The 11,375-nt window shown below is 42.1% G+C and overlaps 1 protein-coding gene across 5 annotated transcripts in view; it reads left to right on the top strand.

Annotated features, from left to right (window-relative positions):
* Window positions 1–11,375, top strand: part of fbxo28 (F-box protein 28) — a 112,061-nt gene that overhangs the window by 9,446 nt on the left and 91,240 nt on the right. For 4 of the 5 annotated variants that reach the window (XM_061836837.1, XM_061836838.1, XM_061836841.1 and 1 more), the window contains exon 2: window positions 9,266–9,375. In XM_061836837.1, the coding sequence (XP_061692821.1) occupies window positions 9,266–9,375 (110 nt within the window). Of the gene's footprint in view, window positions 1–1,667; window positions 2,279–9,265; window positions 9,376–11,375 lie in introns of those variants that run through there. The other variant, XM_061836839.1, reaches the window with a different exon arrangement.

Raw genomic sequence — 11,375 nt, forward strand, 5'->3', positions numbered from 1 at the left:
GAACTTCAAAGCTGCTTTGACTGCACAGACTGGAATGTCTTTGAAAATTCAGCAAGCAGCCGAGATAAATTCACGGATATTGTTACTGCATATGTCAGTTTCTGTGAGGTGTGTGTACCAACAAAAACTTTTCATACAGTGGAAAAAAATGAGTATTTGAACACCCTGCTTTATTGCATTCTCTCACTTGGAAATCATGGAGGGTTCTGAAATTTTCGACACCACTGTGTTAAGGAGAGGAAGACTGCGGCCATGTATTGTGAGATTTTGGGGAACAACCTCTTTCCCTCAGTCAGAGCATTGAAGATGGGTCATGGCTGGGTCTTTCAACATGACAATGACCCGAAGCAAACAGCCAGGATCTTCTAGCCAGCTAGTATTCTATTGAATGTTTGTCAAAAACTCCACAGCCAACTCTCTAAATTGATTTCACACCTCCACTGGTATGTCATCAGGACCAACTTTCTTTCCATTTTTCCATCCTCTTTAGTGCCTTTCTAACCTCCCCCCTACTAATCATTGCCACTTCATGGTGCTTCACACTTGTTGCTTCTACTCTTGCTTCTGACTTTCTTCATTCATCAACTTCTCAAAGTATTCTTTCCATCTATTTCGCTTACAACTGGCACCAGTCAACACATCTCTATCCTTAATCACCCTTACCTGCTGCACATCCTTCGGGGAAGACGAGGCTTACGGTCAGGGCCCATCCAAATGCCTTCGTCGAAAGTTGCTCCACATTATTGCCACACAGCACGTTCAGCGGGAGTTGATGATGAGGGAAGGTCAGTGGGGGGGGGGGGGGTGAGTGGACCGTGGAGAGGGAGGAGTTGAGGTAGAATGTTGGAAGAGGCAGGTCTAATGCAGCCTTGGTGGTGGCGTCAACACGTGCATTCCCCCGAGAGACAGGGTCAGACATGGTGCGTGCTGCACATTGACACCCTGCTATAAGGGAGGGCAGAAGGACTGCATCAAGGAGAGCAGCAACCTTGTCATGGTGAAGAAATTGGTTTGCCATCAGATGTAAAAAAAATTGGCGGTGGCACCAAAGTCACGGACCACGCCAAAAGCATACCGGGAGTCTATGTAATTTGTGATGGAGTTCCTCTGCCAAATGCCGGGCCTGTGTGAGTGTCACCTGCTTGTGACTGGTAATGTGAAAGTCGTGGTGACGAAGCTACAACTCCAAAATCATCAATCACTGTCAAGCCGCTGCCGCAGGAACCAATATTAGGATTTCGTAAAGTAGAACCGTCTACGTAAAACACCAAATTTGGATTTTGTAATGTCATATCAAAAAGGTCAACATGAGGTGTACATAAGTGCTGTAATTCCCCTCCGTAAGGGTGTGGATCCCCCTTCTCAGGGAGTGGCACGAGAGTAGCGACATACTGCACTCGACGGAGACGGTCGCCACGGCCCTGAATTAATACTGAGGTCATGTTTCCATGGCATTCGTGTACAAACTGAACAAAGGGTTTTGTTGAGTCCGGAATCTCAAGAGTAGGCCAAGATTGCACGCTTGAGGTGTTCAAAGGCATTAGTAGCCTCAGTTGTCCATGTAAAATGCAACGAGGAAGTCCATAACCTGTCCAGAGTGAGAAAACGCACGAAAATAGTAATAATCAGAATAATTTAGGATGAAATGGCTCGTATAAGGAATATTTACGATAATTAGAATGTCCCTTGTTCTTGTTACTTTGTTGATCTTAATGTCGTACCAGGACAGCACTGACTGCTGGAGAAAAATTCCTTGTTTTTACACACCTGGCCAATAAATCTGATTCTGATTGATGTCGTTTTGGATAGTCCCTTTGCCAATGTCCCTTCTCTCCACTGTAGTGGGAACTGTCATTATCAAACTCACCACTCTCCCAGTTGCTGTCACTACCTCTTCTATCCCCTCAACGTTTCATGCCTCGTCTGTGTACTCTGCTTTGAAATTGTCCTTGAGTGAATGCAGCAATGCCTTTGGCATTTCCTCTCCTGTTTTTCTTTGTGGTTTTATTCTTTGTTGTCAGCATGTCGCATAATTTTTGCCAGGCAATTTTTTGTTGTTGTTTGACCATCTGCCAATCAGGGCGTTAGCCATGATTTTGGTCATTGGGGAATGTAGACCATCCATGAATGCTGCTATCACTACGAACTCGAACGGACTCTCTTCGCCTCGCCAAAACTAACTGCTTTTGGAATTCCGGAGTTGCTTTCACAAACATCCATGAGGCGGTGCAAGTCTTCAGCTACTGTTTCCTGTGCTCCTTGCGCGCATCCGTGACAGGTCAGTGTGGAGTGGAAAGTGCCTCTGATAGTTTACCTGACTCCGCCCACCTTTGGCTCTTAAAGGGGTACATTCATAATTACAAACACCGTCCAACCACACAGTCTGGGCAGCACAGAGCAAAGAGTTAGACATGCTGCTTGTGTTTACGCTTGATAATAATGGTAAAAGAAAAAAAAAAAGTTGTTGTTGAATGTCGGGTTATGAAAATAATAGAAGAAAAAGTGGTCCAACTGGATGAGATTTTCTCTTTTTTTGAGTAAAAGAGGTCTGGTCTGAAGCCAAAGTAGAAAGTACAGAATGAGATGGTGTATAATGTTAAAATTCCACCTTGGCACAGCCTGATCGAGGATGAAAGCACAAACAATACAGTGCATAAATAGCTAATTCTGTATTTTTAATATAGGCAACATAACATTAACCTTAGATAAAAAAATATTCAACATTTAATTGTAGTTTATATTTTTAATAACCATAAATTTCCCAGTCATTATGATGCACCTACTACATTGATAAGCTTTGGCACTTATTCTTTAAGTGAAAACACACGATAATATAGCTGAAATATTGCTGTCTACCACAATCAGTCAATCCAATATTAGTCATGGAATTTTGTATTTAATACTTGGAAAGTCACGGAAAATTCATGGAATTTTAATTCTCTGGAAGTGTGTTAACACTGGTGACGCTAAAGTGACGTGTCTCATGCGCCAGCTCATTTTTTTATCTGGTTATTCTCGCCCATTTCCGGAATTTTATAAATGGTAGTCGTATTGCTTTCTGGGCTGAATTGCAAAGGAATGTTTGTTTGAAGTTCTCGGGCAGGGGTGTCAAACGTATGGCCTGCGGGCCAGATCCGACACGCAAACTGGTTTAAACCCGGGTAGCGAGATGATTTTGTAAAGTATAAAACGATGTCATGGACACAAAAATGAAAGAATTTTTCAATAAAAGCAACTGCTGTTTTGATTGCGTCCACTTGATTGTGCAATAACAATTATGTTCAGCAAGTAGGTGAACTGCATAGTCCGGATAAGCTACTTTATGTTCTGCCCACGTGATTTATCACGTCTTCTACTTTTAACATGTGCTTTGGCTTTATCGTTGCCCCAGTATGTCTCTGTCCAAAGGAGAGAAAAGTGTTCGCAGAGTGTAGCGTATTCCAAGAATATTGGTTGTGACAACCAGCCAGACTTACGCAACTCCGCTAGGCTCAAGATGTCGTATATCGTAGTGGGGATAGTGCCCTTTATAATCGTACCAGAAACCATCTGACTCACGAAATTGACATGACAAAGAGGGACATGACAAAGTGAGTACTCCAACATGTATTTGTTCTCAAGACATATCTTTACAAAATATAAGCATACAAAATGCAATGACTCTACTTCTGTGGTATATGTTTAATTCATATACGAACATATACATAAACATTTACACAGAAAAAAAAATCAGGATCCTCTGGATTAGGTAAGGTGTCACGTATCTTTGACACACAGCAGGATAAAAAGGGCACACGGTTATTTCTCACAACAATTCCCCAACACCATCTCACAAGCGGTCTGTAAGCAGTGTGTAACCTGAAAATATGACAATTTCCCAGAATGGGACCTTGTTTGAACAAATGCTACTTTTAGCAGGAACAAGAATAATATAAATAAATATTTATTTTGAAAAATCTGAGTGTAAATGGGGTGGAATGTTAGATCAGATGGAAAGCGTTGGCCTCACAGTGGTGGTGACCCGTGTTCAATCCCAGCCCTCCATGTGTGGAGTTTGTATGTTCTCCACGTCCCTGTGTGGGTTTTCTGTGGGCACTTCAGTTTCCTCCCACATCCCAAAAACATACAACATTAATTGGACACTCTAAATTGCCCCTAGGTGTGATTATGAGTGCAGCTATTTGTTTTGGTCTGGCTGGGAACCTCTCTAATTATTGGATGTTTTTGGGATGTGGGAGAAAACCAGAATGCCTAGAGGAAACCCACGCAGGTACGGGGCGAACATGCAAACTCCACACAGGCACGTCTGGAATTAAACCCAGGGCCTCAGAACTGTGAGGCCAATGCTTTCCAGCTGCTCCACTGTGCCGCCAATAGGAGAAATATTATTCTTAATCATTTTTAAAATAGCTCTTACTCATGTTGCGAAAAATCCAGTATCCTGCCGATACTGTTGCATGAATTGTAAATGCGCAACCTCTTGTTCCCATGGGTTCAGACAGCTTGCAATAAATCCTGGGTGCTCCATCATGCTCTGCAGCAGATGGTCTTGATAGTATGCCATTTTCTGGTGAATATGTTGACTCTCATGGCAACAAAAACTCTTCTGTTTGCGTAGGGATGAAGGATTTACATGCACACCCATGGCTATAACAAAAAAAAAAATCTGTTCACATTCACAAACTTAAAAAGCTCAAAGACCCATATCAGTTCAGTAAACACAACCATCTGCCCCATATAAATTTCCATTGTAAGCATTTAGTGCCCAAACAAAACCACAAGATACCGGTTTACAGCTTTCAGTGTAAGGTTTTGTGATTTTGCTCATGACATCTTGGGGAAAATTGTGACTAAAATGGGGTTTGGGACAGGTCTGGAAACTGTCTGGTTATGGCATCTGTTTACCACGGGAAATTATATTGATGGTGAAGCATGATATCACCAGCTATTTCTCTCAAATTAATGACATTTTCCTTCATTAAAATCCTTATTTGTGAAAATACAAGGTGTCCATACCTTTAAAATGTATTAAAAATGCAATTGGATATTTCATCCAGATTTGTTCTATTTAGTGTTTATTAAAGTTTGTTTTTTTTTTTTTTTTTTTTTGTAGCACACTGCATTTGTGTGTTTCAAGGATCCTGTTTGTGAAAGAGGTGATGGTGAATGAACCCCTATAAAATGGCCACCCCTCAAGAGAAGGTGCAATGTGTATCGTGGTTTATTGAAACAAAATCGGATAGACACACTCAGCGAAACTACAGAACTAAGTATGGAACAGATCCACCATCACATCCGTCAATTCGTGCGTGGCACAAGAAATTTATGGGGACAGGGACAGTGTCAGAGTGGGCAACCAACATCTAATGAAAACATCGATCGTGTAAGACAATCCTTTTCTCGTTCTCCCACAAAATTAAACACAATTACAGCTATGGCGTTCAACAGTGCACAAAGTCCTACAAAAGAACTTGCGATTGTACGCTTACAAAATGCAACTCTTACAGGCACCCGAGCCAAATGATAAACCAAGACGAAAAGATTTTGCAGTTAACATGCTGGAACGAATTTCTGAGGATGACAAGGTAGTTTTAGTGATGAGGCAACCTTTCATGTTTCAGGGAAACTGAACAAACACAATGTGAGAATCTGGGGATCAGAACAACTCCACTTGACTAGAGAAATTGAGCGTAAAAGCCCAAAGGTGGTGTGTCGTGGGATCACGTGCAATCGAATTATTGGTCCTTTTTTTTTTTTTCAACGAGACCTCAATTTCTTCACATGCTTACCTTGACCTTTTAACTAAATATGTGGCGGCACAACTGAATGATCTTCAACAAACCATAATTTTTCAGCTTGATGGTGCACCACCACATTGGGGGCTGCATGTTCGAGGGTTCCTCACTCAAACATTTCCAGACCGGTGGATTGGAAGGGATGGGCCAATTCCTTGGCCGCCACGTTCACCAGATATCACTCCCCTGGACTTCTTTCTATGGGGCTATGTTAAAGATATCGTGTATCGAACAAATAGACATTACTGACCTAAAGCAAAGGATTACTGATGCCATTGCCACAATTGATGAGGCTATGCTACAGCGAACATGGCAAGAAATCGAGTACCGTCTGCTGTGGTTCGTGCACCTAATGGTGCCCATCTAGAAGTGTATTGAAATCGGTAAAAAAAAACAAGAAACTTTAATAAACGCTGAATACAATAGAACAAATCTGAATAAAATATCTAATCAATTGCATTTTTAATACATTTTTGAAATGGTAAAGAGACTTTATGGACACCCTGTATACCAACTTAGACTGTAGACTACATTATCGGCTTCTGTGAGTAGTGGTGCAACAATGTACAAGTCTTGTACACGTAAAATAGTTGTCACGGTTGTGGGGTTTTCACGTACCTATAATAGACGGCGTTTGCATAATTTTAAAACAAGACCGAAAACTTCGTATCTATATTCAGGATATCAAAGCCATGACTATTTATCAGTTTATGGCCAAATAAACAAAACGACAACTTCACAAATGCTTACCAGTCCCGTGTTTCCAAAGCAAGCTTGTCCTCCGAGTTGGGTCCCACTGCTCGGTCGGCAACTTCATCGCCAGCTATGGAACTCATCATTCATCTTCTTCCGGTTAGAGGAATTATGACCAAAAAGTTCAATTTTGGTCTCATCTGACCATAAAACCTTCTCCCATAACTCCTGTATATCATCCAAATAGTCATTGGCAAACTTCAGACTGGCCTTGACATGTGCTGGTTTCAGCAGGGGAACCTTCCGTGCCATGACGTTTTAGTGTATTACCAACACTCACCTTGGAAATGGTGGTCCCAGCTGTTTTCAGGTCATTGACCAAGTCCTGTCGTGTAGTCCTGGGCTGACTTGTCACCTTTCTAATGTGATATCTTGCATGGGGCTCCACTCCGATTGAGAATGACCGTCATGTTTAGCTTCTTCCATTTTCCAATGATTGTTCCAGCAGTGGAGCTTTTTTCACCAAGCTGCTTGGCAATTTCTCCGTAGCCCTTTCCAGCCGTGTGGCGTTGTACAATTTTGTCTCTGGTGTCTTTGGACAGCTCTTTGGTCTTGGCCATGTTACAAGTTTGACTCTTATTGATGGGGTGGACCGGTATCTTTGTGCACCTAACAACCTCACACAGGTGCATCTGATTCAGGATAATACATGGAGTGGAGGTGGACTTTTAAAGGCGCACTAACAGGTCTTTGAGGGTCAGAATTCTAGCTGATAGACATGATTTCAAATACTTATTTGCGGCTGTAGCACACAAATCGTTAAAAATCACATTATTTCTGGATTTTTCTTTTTAGATTATCTCTCTCACATTGGACATGCACCAACGATGAAAATTTCAGACCCCTCCATGATTTCTAAATGGGAGAACTTGCAATAGAGCAGAGTGTTGTTCTAATACTCTTTTTCATCACTGAACACAGAATGTCACCTATTTGTCAGGGAAAGAGCCTGAGCTGGTGCGTGAGGTCGAGAAATTCCGACTAGTTCTAGTTGGACTCTCCTCTATGCACCACTTGGGTTCTGGTACCAATCCTCTTGAGAGGGGTTGGACTCTGTTCCACTCTGGAGTTGTCCATCGTGAAAGGCGCTGAGCAGGTGTTGGTATACTTATTGCCCTCCTGGCTCAGTGCCTGTACGTTGGGGTTTTACCCCTGTGGATGAGAAGTTGGCCTGCCTTCGGCTGGGGGAACGCGTCCTGATTGTTGTTTTTGCCCTGTGGGAGTCCCAATGCAGCTGATGAGTACCGACTGGCCAGGTGGAATGCAGCTTTGGTAGTTGCTGAGGCAAAAACCCGGGCATAGGAGGAGTTCGGTGAGGAAATGGAGAACGATTTCAACATGGCTTTGGGGAAATTTTGGTCCACCACCAAATTCTGGTGCACTGTCAACACTGTATATATACTGAGGATTGCGCGCTCCTGACCTCAACTCAGGACGTTTTGAGCCGTGAGGATAATGGTTCAAAGACCTCCTCAGTTCCGCTGACACGAGGAAGCAGTCTGGGTTCTTTGAGGTGGTCTCTTCTTTGTCTGGGATTGTGGTCACGAGGTACTTACAAAGCTCCTCAGTGCTAGGGTTAGGTTAGTTAGGATGAGATTCACCTGGAGTTACTAAAGGCTCTGGATGCTGTGGGGCTATCCTGTTTGACACGCTTTTGCAACATCGCGTGGACATCGAGGACAATGCCTCCACATTGGCAGACTGGCGTGGTGGTTCCCCTTTTTAAGAAGGGGGACAGGAGGGTGTCTTCCAACTACAAGGCGATCATCACACTCCTCAGCCTCCCTGTTCAGGTCTATTTAGGGGTGCTGGAGAGGAGGGTCCGTTGGGAAGTCAAGTCTCAGATTCAGGAGGAGCAATGTGGTTTTTGTTCTGGCCATGGAACAGGGGACCTGCTCTACACAATGGGGAGGATCCTTGAAGGTGCATGGGGGTTCGCTCTACCAGTCAGCATATTTTTTGTGTACTCGGAGAAGGCGTTCAACCGTGTCCCTCAGGGTGCCCTGTGGGGGTTTCTTCGGGAGTACGGGATACCGAACCCCCGATACTACTTTTCGGTCCCTGTATGACCCGTGTCCAGAGTTTGGTCCACATTGCCGGCAATAAGCCGGACTCCTTTCCAGTGAGATTTGCACTCGGTCAAGGTTGACCTTTGTCACTGATTTCGTTCATAACTTTTATGGGCAGAATTTCTTAGCGTGGCCGAGGCACAGAATGGTGACCTCTTTTGCATCACTGCTCTTTGCAGATGATGTGGTTCTGTTGGCTTCATCAAGCCAAGTGAAGTGGCTGGGGAAATGGAAGTCTGGGTACCCCTGCTAAACCTACTGCCCTCGCGACCCGACCTGGAAAAGCAGTGGAGGATGGATGGATGGTTTAATTTTAAGGTTTTTTTTTTTCTTTTTTTTTTTTTTTTGTGTCGTTAGCGGACATTCACATTTCATCCCAGTGTGTTCAGTGATTAAAAATATAGTGTAGATCAGACTCTGGGATATCAGGCCTAGCAATATGCTTTTGGCTGTACTTCAAAATTAACTCATTTGAAATGGTATCAACTGAATGTGAAATGTAATACAGTGACATAAGTGCCGTGATGCAAACATAACTCCCAGTGCTGTATAAACAGCCTCTCTTTGGATTGTGTAACTGAATAAAATTTGCGATGCAATGTTGGCACCATTAGAACAAAATTGACTTGAATTGTTTGTACCCTGCAGGTTTGTAAACGAATGGATATGATCTGCCAGCGTGTTCTTAATCAGGGCTTCCTTAAGGTGGAGCGTTATCACAGTGTATGTCAGAGGCAAGTCAAAGCTCAACTTCCCAGGTAAGAGTCATATCCTTATACCATAAGAAATGCTTCCATTAATGCAAAGCCAGTAATGCCATACAGCGATCTGGAGCAAAGCGGTGCCATCTCCTTTATATATATATATATATATATATAATTTTTTTTAATCCCCCTGGCTCCCAAGTATAAGGTGTAGTAAAGTGAACTCCCAGATATGATTCAGCAATTGTAAATTCGCCTATTTGCAGTTTTTTAAATGGTGGGTACTCAGTCTCAGTTTTTGTTCTTGGGCCAAAGCCATTTCTAAGATAGGAATATTGCTTGGGTACTGTCTGTTTGCATTCATTCCAAATTAAGATTTTGTTTTTGAAAAGGAACAGTATACATTCTGTAGTGTAGTGACAGTGTATTTAATTTATGTTAATGCCCCCAAGTTGGTTGAAAGGCTAATTTTTGTTGGCGGTCCGTTTGCCCGTTTTGTTTTGTTTTACTGTGACTGGGCATCATACGATTTAAAAAAAAAAAAAAAAAGAAAAAAAAAAATACGTGCAAGATAAAACTAGATTTTCAATAAAAGCATACAATATAATTTACAAATGTAGGCAGTCGGAATGGAGTGCTTTTTTAAAAACCCGAACTGTTTAATTCTGTTTTGGTTCAGTCCAAATGCATCCTTTTTGGGGAACCTTAACAATAGCAATTGTCAAAGCAGAACCTGCGGTTCATGCGTGTGTTAGTGTGTATGCGCACGTGAATGTGTATGTGTGTGCGTTGTGCACATGCAGACCACCTGAGTGATCTTTGTTTGCAAACTACGGCAACACCATGAGGATAAATTTGCATTATGCAAATTTGCAGCATTTATTGTCTGTGGTGCATTTGAAGAGAGAGGTGATCGGGGTAGAACAGTTCACGAAATCCTTGATTGAATTTGTAACTTGGTTTTCTGGGGATGGTTTTCAGTTCAGTATATGTTGTGTATTGTATATTTTATATGAGCTATCAATTTTCCTTAACACTTTTCACGAGAGCCGAGGGCGAGAGGTGGGCTATACTCAGAACTGGTGAACAATATGATTCTACCCCCCCCCAATTATTATTATATAGTATATGTACTAGACGTGATTTTTCCATTTAGATGATGATTTAATTAAAGTTTTTCTGCAATATTCCGACCGTAACACGTGCCAGAATTCACACTTGTTCATTTTCTGATCCAACGTTTGCAAGCGATGTGGAAACAATGCAGAAAATGTGATACGCATATGTTGATTGGTCGAATGCGGAACAGGCAGTTAATGGGCACATTTGCAAGTGAACACAATGGCACTGCTCGGGAGGAAAGACGCTTCTCGAGTGAAAAAAAATGATAGAAATATCAAAAATAAGTTTAGATGGGATTGGATGGAACGAGAAAACGTCGATAATGTTGGAAAGAAGGAAGATACCACTCTGTTAAGCAACTTCATTCACAAAATTGATCAATCTGGTAAAGGATTATGGACGTGGTGTCAGGATAATATTGACTATGGATCAAGAGGTTTCAAGGCATTGGAAGTTAACGCGAAGCGACAAAAACACGTCAACAACTGGAAGCAAGGAAAACAAACTTTTCCATAGCTGGTACATTCAGATGTCAACCCAAGGCCAAAAAACCTGACGGACTTCATCCCTTGTTTACTTCCACTGCTACCGGTATTGAGAGGCAAGATCCACCAAAACAACCAACCCCAGTTCCAGACAGGGTTGTCAATAACAGGGTGACAGTTCAGAAGCAATTACATGTAAAAATGTCTCTATTATTTACAGATAACGAAACATGATGTTAATAATTGTCAAATTCATGGGTTTCAATCATTTATAAAAACAAGGAACTAAAACGTTTTTGAATGGATACGATATACACGTTATTAAAGCACGGTTGTATACCACGATGCAAATCTGAATTCAGTTTAGTTTCACTTCTAGTAGTTAGTTGTATTTGGATTTGTAATTTTTGGGGGTAAAGGTATGCACCTGAATAAAGAACGATCATG

The sequence above is a fragment of the Syngnathoides biaculeatus genome, chromosome 12, assembly GCF_019802595.1.
Source record: "Syngnathoides biaculeatus isolate LvHL_M chromosome 12, ASM1980259v1, whole genome shotgun sequence".
NCBI classification, from domain to species: domain Eukaryota; kingdom Metazoa; phylum Chordata; class Actinopteri; order Syngnathiformes; family Syngnathidae; genus Syngnathoides; species Syngnathoides biaculeatus.